Here is a 24009-nt window from a genome sequence, read left to right as displayed (position 1 = left end):
TGTGTGTGTGTGTGTGTTTGAGTGTGTCTCAGTTAATAAAGTGCTTCCTGTGTGAGGGCCTGAGTTCAGTTCCCCAGTGTTGGGTCCTAAGGAAACTCCAAAAGGCAGTCCAAATATCCAGAAAGGAGCTCAACCTGGACTGTAGGATGTCTACAGGCTAGATAAAGACCCAGCATTCCTCAGGAACTAATGGAGTCATTTCCTTACCTTCTGGCAGAAGGGACAAACAGCCACCTGTGGTACCTATCAGAATATCAAAGGCTGCGCTGGCTCCCTTGGTGTCACCGTTTCAAAGTCTAAGCTCTCATCTCCCTTTCCTACCTCCTCCCCTCCCCTAAACTCCTCCAGCTCAAGGCTTTCCATTCCACAGCTACTCATTCTCCTGTGTTTCTCCTTCTCCTCTCTTCTCTTCTCCTCTCTTCTCTTCTCTTCTCTTCTCTTCTCTTCTCTTCTCTTCTCTTCTCTTCTCTTCTCTTCTCTTCTCTTCTCTTCTTTTCTCTCCTCCTCCTCTTTCTCTCTCTCTCTCTCTCTCTCTCTCTCTCTCTCTCTCTCTCTCTCTCTCTCTCTCTCTCTCTCTCCCTCTCTCTCCTTCCCTCAGTGTGTTTTCCCTGTTCTCTTTCCTCTGCTATTCTCTCCTCTCACAGAGCCCAGGCCATGTCCAGTCTGCTAGCCATGTTCAGTTTACTCCTTTCTGCCTGCTCTGGACTCTTCCAGATGCCTCCGGCTGTTCTCTCTGATATCTACAATGAAAACCTTTGCCTTGACTATTCCCCGGAGCAGTTGTGTGGTCAGTTTCCACACCGCAGCCGCACAAACTGCCAGGTGCAGAAATGTCACACAGCTATAACCCCAGGGCCAGCCTTGGCAGATAGATGAACTCCAGGCTCAGGGAGAGATCCTGCCTCAGAAAGTAAGGTAGAAAGCCTAGGGAGAAGGATTAGTGGACAAGAATACTTGCTATACAAGCAAGGGAACATGAGTTCAAATCCTCAGGGCCCATTTTGCACATAGCCACACCTGCTTGTAATCCTGTGCATGCTGCTCCCCCATGCTGCTCCCCCATGTTAGCATTCTTTCTAGGCCCCACTCCACAGTTACTTGGCAACAGCCAGGTATGCAGGACTCACTATAAATGGGGTTGCTTGCCCCCCCCTCACTCTCTTATCCTCTTACCCTTTTCCCTTTCTCTCCCTGCTTCCTCTCCTTCTCTCCCCCTCTCTCTACACCTGTTCCTGACCAGCCTCTCTACTCTCTCTTCCTCCTCCTCCTCCTCTCCTCCCCCTCCTCCTCCTCCTCTCCTTCTCCCCCCTCCCTCTTTGCCTTTCTCTGTGTCTACTCCCTCCTTAACTCTCCTTCCCATGCCCTAAATAAACGCTATTCCTTACTATATCCCTGGTACCTCAGGGGGAAGGGATGCTTTAGCCTGGGCCTGCAGAGACATTCCTTCCACCTCACCATACCTTGATCTACAAAACATATCCCTGGTTCTCCTTCTTTTCTATAAAACACAGCACCCAACATGTGCTCTGGCACACAAGGCAGAAACAAACAAAAATGGGAGCTTGATGGCCAGCTGGTCTAATCAAAACAGTGAGTTTTGGGTTCAGAAAGAGATCTTGTCTCAAAATAAATAAGGTGCCAAGGAATAGAGGAAAACACTGGATGGCCTCCTTTGGCTTCTACATATATGTACTAGCATATACATCCCTACATTCACATACTCACACGCATGCACCACACAACACACACACACACACACACACACACACACACACACACACACACACAGAGTGGTAGATCTCAAATCTGAGGCAAACCATAACTGAGGTACCTATTTAAACATATCAAAGTGGACCTGGTCACCGGGTTCTCCCAGCATCTCTCGGCTCCTACTGGTTAAAGGGTATAGGTCCCCTACCCTGAACTCCAAGGGCTGGGCTGCTATCCTCCTTCTCATCCTATATAATCCAGCCATTTTGTCTGTGCTGGTCCTTTTTACCCTTCAAGCTGCTGGTCTCCCGGTCTCCTGCCTCTCCTCTCTCTCTGCACATGGCCCAGCTTAAGGTCATCTTTCATGTGCTTATAGAAAGAGATGGGGGATCTGTTCTATGGTGGTATGGTGAGGTGTGGGGGAAGGGGGTACCTCTGTGGGACCATGCTGAGGCATCCCTTCCCCCTGAGGGACCAGCCACACAATGGTATAGTATAGTATTGAATAGAGTTTATTCAGGGCATGGGGATGGGAGTCAAGAGAGTAGTAGAGACAGAGAAAGGTCGGGGGGTCGGGGGGTCGGGGGGAGAAAAGAGTAGAGAGGGGTTGGAAGGGAAGACAAGAGCAGGAAAGGAAAAGAGAGTGAGGAGGGAGCAAGCAGTCCCTTTTATAGTGAGTCAAGACTACCTGGTTGTTGCCAGGTAACCGTGGGGCGGAGCATACCAGGCTGTTGCCACATAATTGTGAGGTGGAGCTTAGATGGAATGCTAACAGAGTTCACTCTGTCCTTTCTACAATGAACCTTCTCCTGCACCATCCCTAGGAGCGCTCATGTTCTTCCTTTTTGTTTCAGTTTTTTCATTCAGTAAGGTGGAAAGCCTGAAGGGGAACACCCAATACTGATTTCTGGCCTCCACATGCATGGACACTCACATGTACACACACACACACACACACACACACACACACACACACACACACACACACCTACAAGTCACAGTAACAAAAGACCACAAAGCAGCTTACATACAAGACCACATTCTTTGTGTAAGCGCACTCAACCAGATGGCCTGGTGTGCAGGCCTGTATGCCTAGCTCTTTGGGAGGCAGGTGGACCACAAGTTCAAGGCCAGCCTGGGCAACTTCAGCAATACCTTGTCTTCAAATTAAAAATACAAGAAAGGTTGGGCATGTAGCTCAGTGGTAGGGCGCTTATGTAGCATGCACATGCACTTGGGTACACACACGTCATCAAACCTGCTTCTTCCAAACTGAGTTCATTGGTTAGTCTCAGACCAAAGTCACATAGCAAGGAGGTATAAAAATGGGAACAATGGGTGTTTAATGTAGACAGGAAAATGAGGAAAGCAGACAGAAAAGATGGCTTCTGCCTCGTGTAGACTCTTTCCAAATGACCGGAGTCCACAAGTGAGCAGTATGGAATCCTGTACAAGCTAGTAAGTTGCCTCCCTCCTTCCTTTCCTTCTCCTCTCCTCCTTTAGCCCAAGCTGTCCTTGTACAGTCTGTAGTGGTTCTGGGGATCAAACTTCAAGGGTATGCTAGCCAAGCACTCTACTGAGTGATGCCCAGCTGTTACCATTTTATAAAACCTCACCTATTGCACTCCTCAACTTGGTGACCCTGACCCTTGCCTTGCTGCTCAGCAAGACCCCCACAACCTGTGTCATGTGCTCCATGAACATGCCCATTCCCCCGCTTGACCACGCCCCCACAGCCACACCTCCTGGTAGTCCTGATCCCGGGCTACTCCCTGTGGGTCCTGCAGATTGAGCTCCTGTTGTCAGGTATGGGAGCAGGGGCCTTTACCCGAGCTATCTCACTGGCTACTACTTATTTTTGTGTGCATGTGCATGTACTGTGTGTATGCATGTGCCTACATGTGCTATGTGTGTGCATATGCTGTGCGTGTGTGCATTTGTCCTATATGTGTTCATATGTGTTCATATGTCCTATATGTGTGCTGTATGTGTGCATGTGCTGTGGGTACATGTGCTGTGTGTCTGTGTGTGCATGTGCTGTGTGTATATTCGTGTTCTGTATGTGTGTGCTGCGTGTGTATGTGCAGTCTGATGTCATCTGATGTTTTAAAAATGTTTACTTATTTTTATGTGTGTGAATGTTTTGCCTGCATGTATGCATGTGTACATGTGTGTGCCTTCAGAGGTCAGGAGAAGGTATTGGATTCTCTGGTACTGGAGTTACAAGTGGCTGTGAATAGCTTTTTGGGCTTTGAGATCTAAGTCTCAGTCCTTTTCTAGAGCAGTAAGTGCTCTTAACCACTGAGCTGTTGTTCCAGACCCTCACTGCAGCTGGCTTTTTGTACTTGGTGGGTTCTTCTTTTTCTTACTGCTTATCCCCAGTCCCCTGACCCCCAGCTTCATCCACTATCGCTAGCTAGGAGAGAAAGAAAGATGGGAGAGAAAGATCTGTGAATCTAATTTTTCTTTGAGCATAACTACTGACAATCTGCAAGCACTACCCCCCCCACCCATGACCAACAACTACCACCACACCTTTTGTGGCCTCTAGCATTTACACACCCTCTGAAAAGTTCCCAGAATTCCAAACATCTCACAATCACAGAAACTATCTGTAGCTGGCAAAACCAGGCCTTGGCTAGAACATGAGGCAAATCATAGTCACCAACTGTGGACAGTCCAAAGCAGCCCTATATCCCATACCTGGAATTAAAATGAAAACATATTTCTGTGCTTTTTAAAAAAAGCTCCTCACTCCTCTTCTCTTCTCTTCTCTTCTCTTCTCTTCTCTTCTCTTCTCTTCTCTTCTCTTCTCCTCTTCCTCCCTCTCTCTCTCTCTCTCTCTCTCTCTCTCTCTCTCTCTCTCTCTCTCTCTCTCTCTCTCTCTCTCTCTCTGACAAGACCTCTCATTGGCCTGGAGCTCACTGGGCAAGCTAGGCTGTCTCACCGTGGGGCCAAAGGGATCTGCCAGTCATTATGTTCCCAGTACTGGGATTACAAGTGTGTACCTGTTAGAAATAACATCTGCTGGTTCTTTTTGTTTGTTCGTTTGTTTGTTTAAGTTCAGGGAATCAGCTTAGGTCCAGCTACAAATAAACAGCAAACACTAGGCCCTTGCTAAGTCCTGCTGGTCTAACCTCCCCAACACACACACACACACCCTTACTAATGCTTGCTGGTCTAACCACCCCTCGCTCTTGCTAATGCCTGTTGGTCTAACCTCTCTCCCCAATTCTACTAAGCTGCCCTTCCCTGCCAAACTGTAAGTTTAAAGTAGAAACTATTGGCAAGGTCATGCGTCTGATAAGCTTTAAAATAAATGGGATGTGAAGTGTCCAGATGGGCCCTGTGAGAGAAAACCTGTAAAAAGAGTCACAAGTATTAGAGTTTTATTATTATTTTATGTGTGGGAGTTTTGTCTGCATGTATGTGGTATACTGTATGTGTGCCTGGTGCCCACAGAGACCAGAAGAAAGGCATAGGATCAGCTGGAACATTAAGTTAAGTCAGTACATGGGTGCTGGGATTTGAACCTGGGGAATTGGACACAGGTCCTTTGGAAGAACACTCACTCAATGCTCTTAACCTCTGAGCCATCTCTCCAACCCCTGTTAGCATTATGGGGATTGTACTCTGTTTCAACTAGCCTTACCTGCTATCTTAGCCAAACAGGGACTTTGCAAGTCATGAAATAAATGATCCCACTACTCTGGGTGTTCAGTGCTCTTATTTTGATGGTGTGATGGTGTCACTGCGTAGGGATGGCCTTGAATCTTGTCTACCAGCATGTGCTATCACACCTTGTCCATAAAAAATGATTATGGTTTACTTGATAAATACATTATTTTACTTTAAATTCTTCTGGTAAAATGTGTACAATGACACCTACCATTATAACCACCGGGGCATGTTGTTCAGGAGCTTTAAGCACATACACTCTGTACTGTCTGTCTGTCCATCCAAGAACACTCATCTTCCCCAAAGTGGAGCTGTTCCCATTAAACACCAACTTCCCAGCACAGCTCCGGCGCTGGCACACTTCATTCCCCTCGCTGCATCTGTGAACTGACTGCTCTTGCTTCTGAGAAACCTGAGGTGAAATTCACACAGCGCACGGGACACTGTGGAAGTGTAAATTCCGGTCGTGAGCACTGACAGACACCAGTTCTCTCTAGGTTCAGGATGTTGGAATCATCCAGCATCCGTTTGCTTCACATTCCATCTCGTCTCTTCTGGCAACTGCAGACCTACTGTCTGCCTCTGAGATGACCGGGTGCCACCACAAAATACCACACACACTGTGAGCTTTAAACAATGGGTGTGTTTCTCACAGTTGGAAAGCAAAGTGCTGGCAGGGCTGGTTTCTCTTCTTGAAACCCTGGTGTTTGCCCTCTTAGAAGGTACATAGAGGATTAGGGCTCCATATTTATTTTCTCCTTTGACCTCAATTTCTTCTTTAAAGAACATATTTTCACATTTGGTCCATGTTTCTATGTATAAATATGGGAGAGGACACGGTACAGGACACCGTGTTAGAGGAGGAACTGTGGGACACTAAAGTTGTGCTTAGTAGCAGAGCACTTGGCAATCATGGACCAGACCCTGGCTAGCTCACAGCACCCCCCACAGCGTGGCCTTCTGTGTCTGGCTGCCTTAACTCTGCTTAGCATTCTTGTTAAGGTTCCTCCGGTTGTATTGAGTGTGAGCTCCCTCATTCCTTCCTGTGGCTGGATGCTGTCTAGTTGCACCGAGACATGTCAATCCACTTACCCGATGACTGCCATCTGGGCTGTCTCCACCCTTGGGTTGTTATGAAAACTGTTGCTATAAACACGTATGTGTACGCTTTTTTACTTTTGAAGAGGAAAGACACCAGGCTTTTCTTTTATGCTTCCTCCGTTTTGTTTGAAGATGTTCTTTCCTGCCCTGAGATGACACAGTTTCCCTTTATGTTTTCAAAAGTATTTACGGCTTCCTTCTGCCTAGCTACGGGGAAGTGATGTGGTGTGTGTGAGGCAGGGATCTAATGCAGCCTCCTCTGTGTGTGTAGCCAGCTCTCCTAGCTCTGCACACTGCACTTTGACCCACGCCTCTGGTGGGCAGTGTCAGCTCTCATGGTCACCCATGTCTGTCCTCTTAGGTGCTTGCTCACTCTGACGGCCACTATTACTGTCTCAACACCACACTGATCATTATTACAAACTGCCTTACACAGGAAGCCCCCAAACCAGCCTCATGTTCCACTGGCTCTTAGCTTAAAGGTCACATGGCTGCAGCTCCACGGGTCTCCTCCCAGCTCTGCTGCAGACGGCACCTCTGCCCTGTCATGGAGGCAACAGTTGTCCCTGACATCCCTGTTTTGGCTCCCACCTCACCTCTGACTCGTCACTTGGCCACAGGCATTGGCAGTGACTGGGGTGGGTGACATCTATATCTCTGTTGTCATTGCTGGACCTGTCCCCTTTGTTGTCTTAGCCTTTGGATCAGATCTTGGTTAGCTCTGCACATGGACATATTGGCCACTGAGAAATATCTTGTTCAAAACACCAGACCCTAATGGAATATGAAAAGAGGGGTCCTAAAGTCTGTGGAAGATCTCTCTCTCTCTCTCTCTCTCTCTCTCTCTCTCTCTCTCTCTCTCCTCTCTTTCTCTCTTCTTTCCTTGCATATGTATGTGCCTAAGGCTGACATCAGAGCCTTCATCCATCACTCTCCGTTTTATTCTCTGAAGCAAGGTCTGTCAGTTGAACCCAGAGTTCCCCAATAAGGCTAGTCTAGCTAGCCAGGTTGCTTGACGGATCCCCAGTCTCAGTCATCCATGCACTGGAATTATGGGCAAGCCACCATGACTATAAGGAGAGCCAAACTCTAATCCTTAATCCCTTCTCTCTCTCTCTCTCTCCTTCTCCCTCTCCCTCTCCCTTCTCTCCCTGTCCCTGTCCCTGTCCCTGTCCCTGTCCCTGTCCCTCTCTGTCTCTCTGTCTCTCTGTCTCTCTGTCTCTCTCTGTCTGTCTCTCTCTGTCTCTGTCTCTGTCTCTGTCTCTGTCTCTCTCTCTCTCTCTCTCTCTCTCTCTCTCTCTCCTCTCTCCTCTCTCCTCTCCTCTCCTCCCTCCCCCTCCCTCTCTTAAACAGGGTCTCATGTGTCCCAGGCTGGCCTAGAACTTGACTATGTAACCAAGGATGACCTTGAATTTCTGATCCTCCTGCTTCTATCTCTTGAGTAGCTTCCAAGGTGCCGGGAGTGGAACCCGGATTTCTCTGCGTGCTAGATAAGCACTCTGCCAACTGAGCCACATCCCCAGCCAATGTCTGGGAATTCCGGAAAAGATTTTTATTGGCTTTATTGACTCAGTTTGGACAATTGCAATACCAATTCTCTAACTGTTGTTTTTATAGAGCATTTTTATATGACTCTATGTAAACTTGACATATTAAAGTTGTAGCAGGGTGTGGTGGCATAGATACGATCCCAGCACTCAGAGGCAGAGGAAGGCAGTTAGATCTTGAGGCCAGCTTGCTCTATGTGGGGAGGTCTAGGCCAGCCAGGGTTATGTAGCAAGGGTCTGTATCTCAAAACCAAAATTGTACGGGTGTATCAATTTTCAGACTGGAGAGATGGGTTAGCAGGTCTCTTGGGAATGACCTGAGTTTGATTCCCAGCATCCACCTGGTTAGCTCACATCCTCCTGTAACTCCAGTTCCAGAGGATCTGATCCCTACTCTGGGCTGTGTGGGTATGCAAGTGTGCATAGCCATCCATATGCACAGAAAAACGTACACTCACATACATAAAAATAAATCTTCAAAAAAAATTCCCTAGTTACCGCTTGTACTGGAATGCCCCTCTGAAATTCATGTTTACTCAAAGATCAGGACATGACTTTTTTTGAAAATAGGGTCTTTGCAACTCAGTCAGTTGAAGTACTAGGTTAAGGTGGGCCCTAAACCCAACAACTGGTGTCCTTCTTGGAGGCCATGTGAAGACAGAGATTGACAGGGAAGGCAGACAGGACAGATGATTTAACAAAAGTACAGCCAAGGACTACATGTGCTGGGATATGAAAAGAGATAAGAGGCTCGTAGCATCCTTCAGAGGGAGAGGCAGCCCTACCCACACTGGATCTCAGGCTTGCCTTCAAGACTGAGAACTCCTCTTTTCTTAAGCAAGTAAGTTTGTAGCAGTTTGGTATCACATTATGGGAAACAAACAGGCCACTAAGGTGTCGGTGTACTTTCTAGATTGTCGCGACCACCTCAGCCAGCAAGGAAGACGCAACACTGTCGGATTCTTCTCAATAGCCTTTATTGTAGGAACACCTCATTATTGATATGGGGACCCCGAGCAACAAAGGCACCAGCCTTATATACAAAACAGGCTGTGGCTATATACTTGTCCTCTAGGGATTGGCGGAGCATGAAATACCTCATTAGCATGAATATCACTCCGGCCTGATAGCTGCCGGAGAAATGTTAACACATGTGCTTTGTGGGTGTTTACCACAATCGAGTACGGGATGTTGGCGCCATCTTTAGCTGCTCCCTACAATAGATCTCTACCCCTTGTCTCTGGTTAGAAGTGCTTCCCATTTTAATGTACTGATTTGGCCTCTTGAAACTCAGAAACTATGGATAATATTGGCAACTTGGATAGTTTATATCTACATTTTAGCTATCAGGTTGTGGTCATGCCATGACGCTGACTGTGGTGCTTTTAGATGTGGTGGCTTAAGTTTTTAGATTAATTTAAGAGTATGGATACTTTGCTTGCGTGTATGTCTGTACACCATGTGAGCCTCATGTGGAGAAGATCAGAAGAGAGCATTGGATCTCCTGGAGCTGGAATTAGGGGGTTGTGAACCTTGGTTCTTTGCTAGAGCAACCAGTGCTCTTAATCACCGAGCTTTCTCTCCAGCCCTGGCTGTGGTAGTTTTAAAGCCACGTTCGTGGGTCTTCATCACTGTTCTGCCCTTCTCTGCTACCCTTGTCTCTGACAGAACACAGAGAAATGACATCTCACCTGGAGCTCTGGCTTCTCTAGGTCTCATGAATCACTCCCCTGGGGAAACTGGTCCCTGGTGAGCTCTCTCAGCAGAGTGCTGTGTGCTGTGATAAAGCAATAAAGTGGCACAGTAGGCCAGCTACAGTCCTTCCTCCCTCCCCTCCCCCAACAGTGCAAAAGAGAAAGGCCATCGTAACCTTGGTCCAAAGACACCACCAAAACAGAGTGTCTCCTGGGTGGGCTCACCGCTGCTGGTCCTGCTCTCCTACTGTCTATTTTTCATATAAACTCACTGTCTTTACTCCATCCCTCACTGTCCCCTCAAGTGGATGGTGTTCACAGGGATGGACGAAGCACGAAGCTCCACATAACACCTTGGCAGGAAGGTGACTCTGCTCTGGCTGTTGCCTGGGGAGGAAGGCCGTGAGCCTAGGACCATCTCCCAGGCAGCTCCTACCTTCCCATCACTCATCTGAGGGAATGGAAGGAAGACGTCTCTGCCATTGTCAATGAAGTCGGAAGGGACAGTGCCACTCTCCTCTCTTTTTGCAGAGCTATTGCAGGACGCTTGCTAAATTCATAACTAAATTTCCCATACCCGTTATCACTGTTGAGCTCAGCTCAGCCTATGACATTCCATCCCTAAACCCCTTAGGCCAGCAGGGCTGAGTGAGCCGTGACTAGCACGGCCTGACTTGGGGAAGCCCTATCTTCCACCCCACTTCATTGGTTGATTCCGAGAGCATAGTGCCATTTCGTGCCAAGCTCCCAGGCTGATGAAAAGACAGCCATTCTAACTCCATATCCTTCAGACAAACATCAGCCAGAAGTCTGGTTGAAGTACGTTCATTCCCTGGCTTCCCTCTCATCCATATGGTGCTCCCTTGGAGCACTTCCTGACCACTCACAGCCCTGTCTCCTCCGCACCCCAACTACCACGCACCCCAACTACCACCACAACATTCCTATTGCCCACTGCAGACTTTGACACCTGATTCATGACCACCCCCCGCCCCCACTCCCGCCTTTTCTGAGACTCTCTCTCTCTCTCTCTCTCTCTCTCTCTCTCCTCTCTTCTCTTCCCCCCGCTCTCTCTCTCCCTCTCTCTCTCTCTCCCTCCCTCTCTCTCTCTCTCCCTCCCTCCCTCTCTCTCTCTCTCTCCTCTCTTCTCTTCCCCCCCCCCGCTCTCTCGCTCTCTCTCTCTCTCTCCCTCCCTCCCTCCCTCCCTCTCCCTCCCTCCCTCCCTCTCTCTCTCTCTCTCTCTCTCTCTCTCTCTCTCTCTCTCTCTCTCTCTCTCTCTCTCTGCCCAGAAGTCACTCTGGCTGAATAGCATGCTCACAGGGCCATCTGCTTAGCATCTGGTCTCTGTTTAGACAGGAGCTTCTGGATTCCCCAGGGCTACTCATTCCTACTCATTCCCAGTTCTGCCTGTCTTCCCAGCCCTCATTTACCAGTGGCCACTTCTCTCTGCTCATTTCCCCCAGTGTTGTGAAATGTCCCTTCCCCACTCCTAGCTTCTATTTTGTTTTCCTTCCTAACTCCTTCTGGCTAAAGGTGGCCCTGATGAATGGCACAGTACCTCTGTCTGCTCAGGCAGTCGCAGAGTGCTGCTAGAGCCCATGATCAGGGTGATATCTGCTTGGGCAGTTTGACCTTAGCTGGGAGAGCAGATAGAGAAAACTGCTTTGAAGAGACAATATAGAAAAGTCTGTGAACCATGAATTAGTTTGAAAGGAAGGACTAGGCACTCACAGGACACTATGGGAGTCTTGGTAAAGTCACACATATTTGGAGCAAGCCCTGCCTGTTTTATCCAGCTACAGTGTGAATGGAATGGCAACCTGCTGATCTGTAGATGGCAGTGGAAACCACACTGTTCCATGCTTCCTTGCTTTCAGGACGGGGAGGGTGGCCAAGGCCTCAGCTTGAATTTGGGCAAAGGGAACCAGTGGGAGATACCTGGCCGGGCCTCTGGGCATGGGGAGGGCTGCAGTCATAGGTGATAGTGCTTCTTGCAATCCAGAAGAGGAGAAAGCATTTACACTGGCCATATTAGTGGTTAGGCCACCACCTCGTTCCACCTCCAGGACACAGTTCTATCTCAGGGACAGAGCCATTTCCTTCACTTGTGTTACACGTTAAGCACAGAGTGGCAACGAACTATGCTTGTCAAAGGAACAAGTTGACTCTCAACCTCTACTGTCTCAACTGTTGCTGTCCCCCTGCCAGACTGGAGAATGCACTTTGGAGGATGTCACATTGGAGGCTCTGGCTGGATTGACAGGCATCACTTTTCCTCACAGCTCCTAGGCTCTAGAACCATTCGCATGGCCCCACCAAAGCACAGGGACCAGGAAGTGTAGCCCTACTGTGTGCCCAGAGGGTAGAGAGGCAGAGTCCATGTGTGAACAGCACTGAGTGACTATAGCACTCCACCCCAGGGAAATTTAACTCTGGCAAAACCTCAACAGACACGTGCCTGCTGAAGACGGGGTCAGGGGCAGGACAAGGGAGTGAGGGTCTTCTGGTCCCCTGCTCCTGAACCCCTTATCTTCATCAGGGTTCAAAGTTCTTCAGGATGGCCTCTCCTGGAGCCAGACATCCCTTAATGTTTCCCTCACCCCATGTTGTGCTGTGTCCATCAACATTAAAACCGCTTTCTCCGAGTACATCCTCTGCTGATGAGTGCTCAGAAGCCAGAGCTTCTCACCAGAGGCTCTTTTCTCATCAGTCTGTGCCTCAAGTTCCATCGCCCCAGGGCCTTTCTGAACTTAGAGTAGGTGACACCTCCATGCTTTCTTCTGTAGAGCAGTTTGTTGAAGCACCTAGGACACCCTGGACGTCCTAGTATAGAGCAGGCTGGCCTCAGCTTGACATCTGCACCCTGTCTGGGAACCCCAGTAAGTCTTTCTGGCCGCCTCTGGCGCCAGGGGCCCACGAAGGACTTAGGGATCTGTAATACATGACGACAAAAGGAGGCGGATCAGCTTCCGTGCTGCGCTGCCACCAGAGTGCCTCAGGGTCAGTCAACATCCCACTGATTCTCTAACTGCTAGCAGGCCAGCGTGGAAGGCACCAATTGGAGAAAAGGAGACTCGAGGGTGTGTTGCAATTGACCAGCATTGTATGGAAAAGAAAGGAGTTGCCGGAAAGAATTTGAACACTTTTCAAATGGAGGTGCAAAACCCACTGGTACAATGACTACTATTCAGTGTTTAAGGAGAAAAGCAGGGGATGCTGCCCAGAAGAGTGAATGCAGGTGAAAGGACCTGGTCCATCTCTGGTATCACAAGAGAGGAAACCTCGAAGACATAGATGTTCACATAGGGAGGCTTCCAAGCTGGTTTTAGAAGGGGTACGGGGGTGTCAGGCTTCACAGTTTATTGTTGTTTCTGTTTTTTTCCCAAAAGCTATGTGCACTCTTATCTAGCACCAGGGGAATCCAGAGTGAGGCCAGCCTGGGCTATACAATGGAAACCTGTCTAAAAACTAGATGAAGGTTGGGAGGAACCATATGTTAAAATATATGTACTGTTGGTAAGGTCAGATAATTAAATTGCTGTTAAATGCTTACGAAAGGAGAGCACTTCTATCTTGAATTGTGTCACAAGTGTTTGATTTTTTTTATGCATGTTTGCCTGCTTGCGTGTGCGCCATGCATGTGCCAATGTCTTGGACGTTCAAAAGGGTGTTGAATCCCCTAAATTGAGGGTTAGACAGTTGCGAGTTGCCATGTGGGTATTGGGGACTGAACTTGGGTCCTCTGCAAGAGGGGCAAGTGCTAACTGCTGAACCATCTCTCTTGCTGTTTAAAATTTAAACATATGTATGTATAGATAGGGCACAGGTCACAGTGGGCAAGTTAAGGTCAGAGGACCACTTTCAAGGCTCAGTGCCTGACTTCTACCATGTGGGTCCCTGAGATCACAAATCAGTTCCTTATGACTGGCAGGAGGCTCGCCTTTACCCACCGAGCCATCTGTGGCCCTGGCTATCCACTTTAGAACCAGCGACCCAATGCAATGTGCTACACTGGACAGTAAAGGGTTATTGGAAAGCAAAATCCATATAAAGTCTACAGCTATGTGCCAAACATGGCCCTTTGCTGGTTACCTCCTGAGTCCCATTCCTGCTGGACCCCACTACTAGAACTCACACCACAGTGCTTGGTCTCACTTCCCTGTGCATGGCCCACCCCGTTCTTTCTGACTTCTGAAGTTGTGCTTATCCAAGGCCAAGCTTATCGAAACAGCGCTCTGGAAAACCCTCCTACACCTGCTTGTCATGATCGAAGGCAAGTGCGTCTGTTAAGAGATCAGAAGTTACTCCAGGAAGCAGCACTAAGACCATACAGGTGAAGTTCAATGATCACCCCTGGGAAGGAACACACTGAGCAGTCAGAAGTTAGGCTGGGCCTCAGTTCCCTCAACAGACACAAGAATGCAAAGATGTTTGGGATGTCCTTAAAAGGGAGGGCCTTGGACTTGGGCCACCCAGGAAAGAGATGGGCCAAAGCCATTGTTTGGTAGGGGTATTTCCTATAGAGGGTCAATCCCAGCAGCTGGGGACCCAGCCCTTCTAGTCTGAAGGGAGTCGATACATTGTGGCTGCTGCCTGCTACGGTGTATCAACACTACTGTCTCCATGCAAGACAGCTAAAGAGCAGGAGTCAAGCTAAAGGACTGGTCTCAGAGGCTAAGACTACGTACTTCCTACTAGGAATGGAGAATCTCCTATCCTACAGTAGCCAGAGCCAGAAGTTCCCTTCTGCTCACCCAGAGCTCCCAAAGCTAGAGGACGTTCATGCAAACTAAGCACAGGCCGCTGAATGAAGACTTAATAACTCTCTGGGCTTATCTTTTCAAGCAAACGATACTTTTATTAACATGTAAGATTTTGTTTTCAACATGGTAAGGGTTTTGACCTCAAATGCTTATCAGGTCTGCCACACATTTATAGCTTGACTACATATGAACCTTGAAGACGCCTCTTCCTTGAAGTTTTGGGTCCATTGCAGGTTTTCCTTCTCAGTACACAAAGGGTATTGCAAGGATCTTTCATTTTACGCCCAGGATCTCCTCAAATATATGGGGATACCAACTTGTACAGACGAACAAGACCTCATCTCCCATACCGGGTTCCGTTTCATTTAAAAATGAGTTAGGCTGTCCCAACAAACTCATCAGGCAGGTTATAATAGATAGTGTAGCACATAAAATTTAAAATTTGCACAAAATACATCTCTCCTCCTTTGGTCTCACACAGAAATTAAAGTCCCCCCATAGAAACAATACAATCCTCCGACCCTTCTCCCAGGTCATCAGTCCTAGCCGTGTAAGGCCCATCCACAGTCCCAGATGAAGTCTGGGCCCTTCTTCTGCCATTGCTGCATGGAGTCCTCTTCTAGAATTAACGCAGCTTCTTCAGAACTTTCAGAGGCGGTGAGCTCCAACTCCAAGTCTCAAGTGTCACAGGGACCCAAAGTTCAGGGAGCTATCAGGTCACCCAAGAAAGAGCAAAGCACCTCAAAATTCAGGAACAACAACCAAAGCCCAGGAATGAACGTTATTCAACTGCCACAGGGCTTACAATCTAGGCCCTAATTCCCGTATGTGAGCGCATTTTCCAAATCAAAGTTATTTTCCCCAAACAAACAAAAAAAAAGGAACCACTGAATAATCAAAAACTCATATCGAGGTCGTCAACCGCAGACCATAGCAGAAACGTAGTGTCAGTGAGAACAGAGTGAAGACAGAGGGGAAAAGAAAAAAAAATAAAGAAAGAAAAAAGGAAAACAAAGGCTCTCTGGTTTCAGCTTCTCCAGGGTGTCATGTCAGCCAATCGCCATCACTCAACCAGAATCCATTGGCTGGAAACCTAAAGCACGGGCGGGAGAGATGCATCACCGAAAGGTTAATCACGCAGGACAGTAGAGCAAACACCCGGACCCTCCTGGAGATTGCCTTGCTCAGGGCCTCATGCTTTCCAGCACAATCTGGAATCTTCCAGGGTCTCCCCACCGACAATTTGCTATACACCTTCCCCAGAGGGGCCTAGTTTACTCCGGGGCGACAAGCCAGCCTCCTCCCCTCAGTCGCCCACGCCCCACCAGGCTCCCGCCCTTACCGCGGACGGCTCACGAAGACTCGCTCTTCTCTATCCGCCGCACGAGCTGCACCAGCATCTCGGCCATCTTCGCCATCTCCTGCGCCTTCTCGTCGGCCTTCTCCGCCCTGGGGCCGCGGGGCTCGGCGCCGCCCGCGCCCTGCAGGTGGTTGAGAGCGCTCTCCTCAGAGGCCTCTACCTGCGTCTTGATCTGGATCAGCATATTGTCCATCTCCCACAGCTTGCCCCGGTTGCGCACGGGCGCGCGTCCGCGCTCGCGCGTCAGCGACGCGATGTCCTCGCGCATCTCGTGGATGACGGGCAGCAGAAACTGCTCGAAGTCCTCCTCCGGCTCCAGCACCTCCACCTCCTCGGGCTCCGCCAGCTCCACTGCGTCCAGGGGCCGCATCTCCGCTGCTTTGCTTGTCTGCACGACACTCAGTGACCGAGCTCGGGCCGAGTCTTCAAAACTTCCGCCGCTGTTCCAACTTTCTGCCTCGGAGAAGCCACGGAGACGAGCGGCTGCGAAGCAGACGAGCGGCGAACAAAATGGAGTCCCAACCGTCAACCAGAGCTCTGCGCCTTGCGACCACTTTCACGACACAGCCGCGCCCCTCTTTACGGCCGCGGTGCGAGGTGCGGGCGCGCGCACGTCCATGAAGGGGCGGAGCAAGCGCCTCCGCGGCCGCGCGCAAACATCAGCTCGTCACACCTCTAAAGCTCTTGGTGATGCACTCTTCTCTGAATGATGCCAAGTTCACTCCTCATTGTTTCTTATTCTGATTTTATTTATTTACCTTTTGAAACAGGACCTCACGTTGTAGCAAGGCTGTCCTGGAACTCAATTATTTGGCTTAAACTGATCTTGAACTCTGAGCAATCTTCTTGCCGTACCTTCCCATGTCTGACAAATTTACTTTTAAAAAAAAAAGAAAGGAAGGAAGAAACGTAAAAGAACGAGCCTGCTTGCAATCCCAGCACCTGGGACGCAGAGGCCGGCAGATTGTTGAGTTTGAGGCCATTTTAGTGTACATAGTGAAATCCAGTAGTGAGACCCTGTTTCAAAACAAAACAAAATTAACAAGCAAACAATAACAAAAAACAGCTTTCCAAAACTGGGAAGGAGGAAAATTGGAAATCCACAGTGTGGACAGTCATACTGCTCATAGCTCCGCCTCTTGATTAATTTAAGTGTAATTATCTTATCTTGATTGATGAGTGCCTGGGTGTTTTTTACCAGACAGAGCTCCTGGCTTCCTGAGGTGAAACTATTGTCTGATGCGTTCTGAGGTCCCAGCTGACCCAAAGTTCAGTTGGTGATCACCTGATGTGGAAAGGACAGAAGTTGTCGTAGTCAAACAATTACTCAACACTGAACTTTAAGGGAAGATGCCGAATTCTTAGTCTCTTGATCAGACAGCACTTTCTCAAGAATATGAACCATGTATCTCGCTGGTTTTCCAACCAGGAGTCATGAAACCACTTTGCAAATACCAACCATAGGCATATTTAAAATGCATATCTTTAACTGGACTCTTCACACTCAGTGGCTTTTTTCAATTTATTTATTTATTTATTTATTTATTTATTTATTTATTCTACATAAGTAAATACATTGTAGCTGTCTTCAGACACACCAGAAGAGGGCATCTGATCCCATTACAGATGGTTGTGAGCCACCATGTGGTTGCTGGGAATTGAACTCAGGACTTCTGAAAGTAGTCAGTGCTCTTAACCACTGAGTCATCTCTCCAGCCCATATGTTCCGTGGCTTTTAATTTAAAAAAAAAAAATCCAGCCTTTAGGTTTTCTTGACAGCATGGAAGCTATTGCAATTAAGAACATGAATGAGAGTAAATGGTTCAGAGGACAGTGAGGTTCTGTTGCACGCTGCATTAGGATAGTTAGATTGCAGAACCCTGACCCAGGGAAAGGCTAGAAAGCATCGATCCCAGGAAACCCTTTTCCTCTCCCTCTCCCTCTCCCACTCTCCCTCTCCTTCCCCCTCTTTACCTCTCTTCTCCCCTTAATCAGTGGGAATGTGATCTCTAGAACCAAGACAGCTTCTACTGTTCAACACAGCAAATTAATTGAACCCCTAAATCCACACAAAACCCTGCGCATGGATTATACACGTCAATGATTCACTCTGAGTTATCAATAACGTATCAGCATCACATGAAGGAAAGAAACAGAAGCATTTCCCCTTGGAGTTGTTTTAACTAGGAGTGAGTCCAGATTCGAATTGTCCTCTTCATGCTCCCTGCGTTGTCTGTCCTCTGCCTGTCTGTTGAGTGAGTCTAAATTTGTGCCTGCCTAAAGGCTACCTTGGGATTCGTTTTTCTCTGTGTCTGTGTCTGTCTGTGGGCGCTCTGTGTCTGTCTGTGCGTTGTCTCTTCTGTGAGGGGTGTGTCTGCCCCTAACAGAGGGTGTTGCTCTATCTTTACTGAGGGACTTTGAGAGCATCACATGGGGAAAGTATGGGACACTTTGTAGAAATCGTTGAGAAGGGATTAAGTCACTGGCACCAACTGATCCCACGGACCCACATCACCAACATCATTATTTTCAAACAATAACCATAAACAGTTGCTTTCAAACTTCATGGTAGATTTTAGGACGTTGCTTTCAATTTCCGTATTTGCTGTTTTGTCTGGGTCAGGGGCATGGAAGAGTATATAATTTAAGGTTATCTATGTATTAGCTTAGGTTGTAAAAGTTGATTACATTGAAAGCTCAGGGCAAGTGAGGTTCATTGTTACATTGTTCCCTTAAAGGGAAGTTATACCAACAGTTTGAGTACACAGTAGGCTAGCAGTCTTAAGTGACCCCAAGGTATATTATTAACTTTGGCTGTTGAGCAAATGTTTCAGTCTCTTAGAATGTGAGATATTTGCATTGCCACAGTCAGGTACATAATGTTTACAGCTCCTTTGTTTGTTACTGCCCAAAGTTCGAAGCAAACGGTCTTCTGTAGGTGAATGAATGATGGAATATTATTCAGCACTAAAAGGAGTAAGCAACCGAAAAATGAAAAGACTCACTGGGTCTTAACTGCTACTAAACAGAGGAAACCTCTTGTACATCAATCACATGGTTTTAACTACTTGACCTTCCAGAAAGGACAGAATGGGGATACAGAAAGATGGGTGTATTTTCAGGAGAGAGGGAGAGAGAGAGAGTATGGAGGCTAGTAGTGACCCTGCTCTGAGAGACAGTAATGGTGCCTGAATGGCAGAACACATTTGTCCGAGCCCACAGTTTCCAACACTAAGTGTGCACTATAACAGAAGCAGAGACTTTACCGATAGCACTGCACGCTGTAGGCTCATTGAGTGTAACAATGATCCAGGGGTGTAGGTTGTTGGTAGGGAATGTCTGGCATGTGTGGGAACTCTGCACTTTCTGCTCCACTTTTTTGGGGAACCTGAAAGCTCTGTGAAAAAATGGTGTGAAAGGGGATGGGACAGACTGGGAAGCTGGCTGGGAGGTCATGCACTTGCTGTGCAAATGCAAAGACCCAAAGGGGGTAGTGACTCATGACTATAAACCTAGCACATTGAGTGTGTGTGTGTGTATGTGTGTGTATGTGTGTGTGTGTGTGTGTGTGTGTGTGTGTGTGTGTATGCGCACACGCATGTAGGGGTAGGGAAATGGAGGGAGGTGGTAGAGGCAGGTGGATGGCTGAGGTTTGCTGGCCACCAACTCTGCACCAGGTCCAGGAGAGATCCTGTTTCAAAGGAATAACTTGGAGAAAGACAGAAGCTAGAGCAGCCCATCTGGGGTCTTCTTCTGGCCTCTTCACGTACTCACAGATGTGTTTGCCCCTTTCACTTGGGAATACACAACACGTGACTATACAAACAGACAAAATAAAATTAATAGAAACTAAAAAACAGAACGCCTTTAAACCCAGAACTCAAGAGGCAGAAGCAGGCAGGTCTCTGTGAGTTCAGGGCCAGCCTGGTGTACATGGTGAGTTCCAGAACAGCCAGGGTGACATAGATGAAAGATGTTGAGGGAGCAGTTTCACAACCAGGTTGATCCTGGCAGCCTCAGGCCATGACAGCTGCTACTGAGAAATAAACATGGCGCAAGATGTTCAGCTGCCCCACAGCAGGAAACGACTTACTGAGGTGGAGCCTCGTTTCCCCAAGCTGGAGATTGAAGAACAGTTTGTCCTAGAGGTGGCAAGGCAGGCCACCTGGGGAAGAACTGCAACTCAAGCCCTGAGGCTTAGGTCCAGACCTGCAGGCTGAGAGGAGGCAAATTCTGCTTTTTCCTGCTGCCCTAGGAGGAGTGATCCTGAATGCACTGTGCTTAGAAACTTGGAGCTTAGAGCTACTTTACATGACTTCCAGAGACATCACGGGCCTAGACACAAAAGGCCTGGGAGGAATTTGGTGCCTTGGACTAAATGTGACCCCCTTTAAGTCCAGCTATTGATATCCTAACTATTACTAGGAATTGGTTCCCTTCAGAAGCACTTGAGTGTGGGACCCCCATGATAAGTTTAATGTCCTTAGCTGGCAGGTCATGGTGCACACCTTTCACCCCAGCACTCAGGCAGAGATCTCTGTGAGTTTGAGGCCAGCCTGGTCTACAGAGGGGTTCCAGGACAGTCAGAGAAACCCTGTCTTGAAAAACCAAAATTCAAAAACTAATAATATTAAGATTAATGTCCCTACCAAAAGAGACACAAGAGCTCAGTCTTGTCCTCTGGTATCTGCAGTGTGAGGACATGTTGCAAAGGCAGCTGTCTGCAAAGCAGAAGGCACCCCAAACAGGTATCTGTTGACACCTCGATTTTGAACTTGAAGCCTCCAGAAGTGCAAAGAAATAAATGGCTATCCTGTGGTAGTTTGTTATAGCTCCAGCTGGCCAAGACATTTGCCCCTAGGCATAATGGAAACTCATGAATTCCACCTCTTCTGTCTGCAGTCTTCACACCAACATATAAGAACCCAAAACAAGCAAATGAACCCAACCAAAAACAATTCAGATGGCCCAAAAGTGATTAATAAAAGAATTGAGCAGAATAGTTGTAGCGGAATTTCCCCCTAGTTAATTGATTGGATAATAAAGACAACAGGAAGACAATCGCTGGGTGAGAAGGAGGAGGGGAGCCTTCCATGTCCAAGAGAGGAAGAGGGAACACAGGAGAAAGGAACAGCCTTTTTGTATGGCGAGGTGGGAGCGAAAGCAGGCAAACTGTAGAGTGGGGACTGTTAGATCTGGTTCCGCCACTGGACGATTTCTAATATAGAATGGTTTAGGACGATAGGTTCTGCGTCCAGCAGTTGTGTCATCTGTCGATTCTAAACTAAGACTGTCTGGTGTTTTACATTCGTGGCAACTCAGGTGGGCTAGAAGAAAAGAATTTCCCTGGGCCAAATTCGGCCAGGCTTTGGGAGGGGAAGAGAATGGTTTGGCAGCAGCTGTCCTCAGAGCCATCTCAGAGCTCTGGAGAGGCAGAACCAGTGTTTGTGGGAGAGGAGAAACACTCAGTTTGTTCTTGGGCTATGTACTAGGCTGGGAGCAGACTGAGACCACTGGTGCCTAGCCGACAACAGCAAGATGGATTGCTTTTATAATTTCATGCTTCAAATAGTAGATCTTTCAAACTCATGAGGGAAAAGCCAGTGGCAGTACACATGTACACATGTACACATGTTCACATGTTTAATGTCAACAATCAAGTGGTGGCAGGAATGTGTGCCTCAGAAATGCAGGTGGTGTGGTCAACGTGTACATGGGATGGGAAGGCCTTACTGGAAGCTAGGTTTATGCCAGTTGAAGTCTGCTCTGTGTCCCCAGAGTATCAGGCCAGGGAAGGGGTGAAGATGCTGCTAAGGTGTGATGAAGTGTTCCACAAATGTGTTATTATTCACAAGGGTCACTTTGCAAGGCCTTTAGACTTCCTCTGTTAGAAGAAATTATGGGAGGAGTCTCTTCTGAAAATGACCTCTTTCCTTCCTTCTACTCTCCTCCTCCTCCTCCTCCTCCTCCTCCTCCTCATCCTCATCCTCCTCCTTCTTCCTGATATTGTGTAGGGAAGCCAAGACCTGGCACATACCTGTCAAATCTATCACCTCAGAGCTATTCCCCAGCCCCAGGAAGGGAAGCCTGATGACATCAGAGTCTCAGACAGCTGAAGAAGACCCAAGAGGAGAGGGTTATGGGCAAGCTGCCATGGAGGGCATTTTCATATTATGTGTGCTCTCTTGGCTGCTGTACTTGATGCATGCTTCTTGAAGCACTCAGGCTTTTGAGACATGAAGTACCAGGTCTTTTAAAAACCAGAAGCAAGAACAGAATACATTTTGTAGATGCACTTTGTTGAAATTCTGGTGAAATGGTATTTGGCAGAAGGGATGGCTTAACCCCTTCTTACAAGGCACATACACTGTGATTTGCACACAGGTTTGGATGTGTAGAGTACTGTTTTGGGACTTTCACTGAGGCAAGAACAAGAGTGGCTGTTATGTCCCCGTATCACTGAGTGGTGCCTTAGTGTTTGCTATACATACTAGATGTATGGGACAGTCAGGTCCTAGTTCACAGCTGCTAGAGACTGCCATGGTGAGCAGTGTGGCTAGGGATCTCCATGTGCTAACATCCACAAGGGGTCACCTTGCAAAATCACCAGTGGATGCAAGTTAAGACCCTATAAACATCATAGGTGTGTGCCTGCCCCTGGTTGGCAGAAGAGAGAGGGACTCGCTCCAGCCACCAGCCCACTTCTAGAAGCCCCTTCAATCTGCAGTTTTTGTCATCTGTGTATTTTGCTCAGCCCTACTGAGCACAGCAGCATAGCAGCAGAGGCTGCAGCAAGCGTGCTGGCTTTGTGATTCCAAGACAGTTGGGTAGGCATACATTTTTTTGCATCCCATTTTAATAAATGTTCAACTTACTCCTCTAGTCCTCCACCCAGCAGAGGCAGCGGAAGAGAAAAGCTATTAGGATGTGGGGGAAGTGGACTGTTTAACAATAGCTCTTTGGGGGCGAGCTCAATCTTCTTTGTCAGCAGCTCAGTCCCATAGCAAACACCAAATACGAACCAGCAGCTGCAGTCCAGTCCTCTTGGCAGGCAGAAACAATGCATGAACCAGAACTGAAGTCCAATTCTAAAGAAACCACAAATGGAGCTGAGCGTGTAAGGTGAACCAATATATGTGTGTCGTTATGGAAGAATAGTGAGGTGGAGGCAACCAAACCAATGCCCCCTCCCTCTGTCTGTGTGGTCATCTTTCATTCCTCCATCACATGTCCTTTCACGTGTCTGCTATAGCAAGGCATCCTTTCGCCTGTGCGCCCCAGAAAATCATCATCTGACATAACTGACTTCCCAAAGAAACCAGAAGTTTCCACTTGGCAGTTGTTCTTTGGGACAACAGTTGTTAATGCCTGCGTCTTGGGGTGTTGATTGCTCCCTGGGTGACCTGGGTCACAGGAGGAAGAGTGCTGGCCACAGAGGTACTGTGTGTAACTGCCCTACCCGAGCTGTGTATGGAAGGCTAAGCAGGTCTTAATGCCTGAGGTCTGTGCCTGATCCCTGGGCGAGTATCTTTCTAGTCCTTAGGAGGGACTTCTGTGAGAGTGGAGCCTCAGGGGGCTGTGCTGGCTGCTGAATGGAGAAGGGGGCCAGGGGAGGGGTGCCGGGGCTGCTTGCCCGCACTCTGCACGCACACTGTTCTAGAGCATAACCATGGCTGTGCACGTTCAGATACAGAGCCTGTGTTCCCCGTGGCAGTTGACTCTACTTAGAAGCACCTAGGCTTTCTGAGTGTTCCGAGGTGACATGCAAGGGGGAGCTGAGGGCTGATACTCAGACATGTGTTTCTTTTTCTTTTCTCTATTCCCCCTCCTTTGTTATTTTGAGAGGGTTTTTGTGTGGCCCTGGCTGTCCCTACACACCACTCTCGGCTACACTACAAAGATGCCGGAGTTAGCTTGGTATGACTCGCTGTCTCTCCAGTGTTAACAATTTGTGTGCGTGTTGTTTTGAAGCAGTGTCTCATGTGTTCCAGGCTGGCCTGGAACTTGCTATGTAGCTGAGGATGACTTGAACTCCTGATCCTCTTGCTTCTGTCCCCCAAGTGCTAGGATTCTAGGGGTGCACAGTCACACCTAACTTAAGGAGTGCAAGGGACAGAACCCAGGGCCTGGGGATGCTAGGCCAATACTCTGGGAAC

General features: G+C 48.2%; 1 protein-coding gene across 1 annotated transcript; it reads right to left on the bottom strand.

The window, feature by feature from the left end:
- Positions 1-14567: 14567 nt before the first annotated feature.
- Positions 14568-16345, bottom strand: Mrfap1 (Morf4 family associated protein 1). Its single transcript, NM_001009264.2, has 2 exons — positions 15836-16345; positions 14568-15586 (listed from the first exon to the last, which is right to left on the bottom strand). Exon 1 carries the CDS (start codon positions 16221-16223, stop codon positions 15846-15848), a length of 378 nt encoding a protein of 125 aa, NP_001009264.1. The 5' UTR covers positions 16224-16345; the 3' UTR covers positions 14568-15586; positions 15836-15845.
- Between the last annotated feature and the right edge of the window lie 7664 nt (positions 16346-24009).

This window comes from Rattus norvegicus, chromosome 14 (genome assembly GCF_036323735.1).
Source record: "Rattus norvegicus strain BN/NHsdMcwi chromosome 14, GRCr8, whole genome shotgun sequence".
In the NCBI taxonomy this organism is placed as follows: domain Eukaryota; kingdom Metazoa; phylum Chordata; class Mammalia; order Rodentia; family Muridae; genus Rattus; species Rattus norvegicus.
Note: the sequence above shows the minus strand (reverse complement) of the source record. Positions and strands in the feature narration are given on the sequence as shown.

Coding starts and splice junctions, on each gene's coding strand:
- Mrfap1 (NM_001009264.2), bottom strand. CDS start 16,223: ATGCGGCCCCTGGACGCAGTGGAGCTGGCGGAGCCCGAGGAGGTGGAG.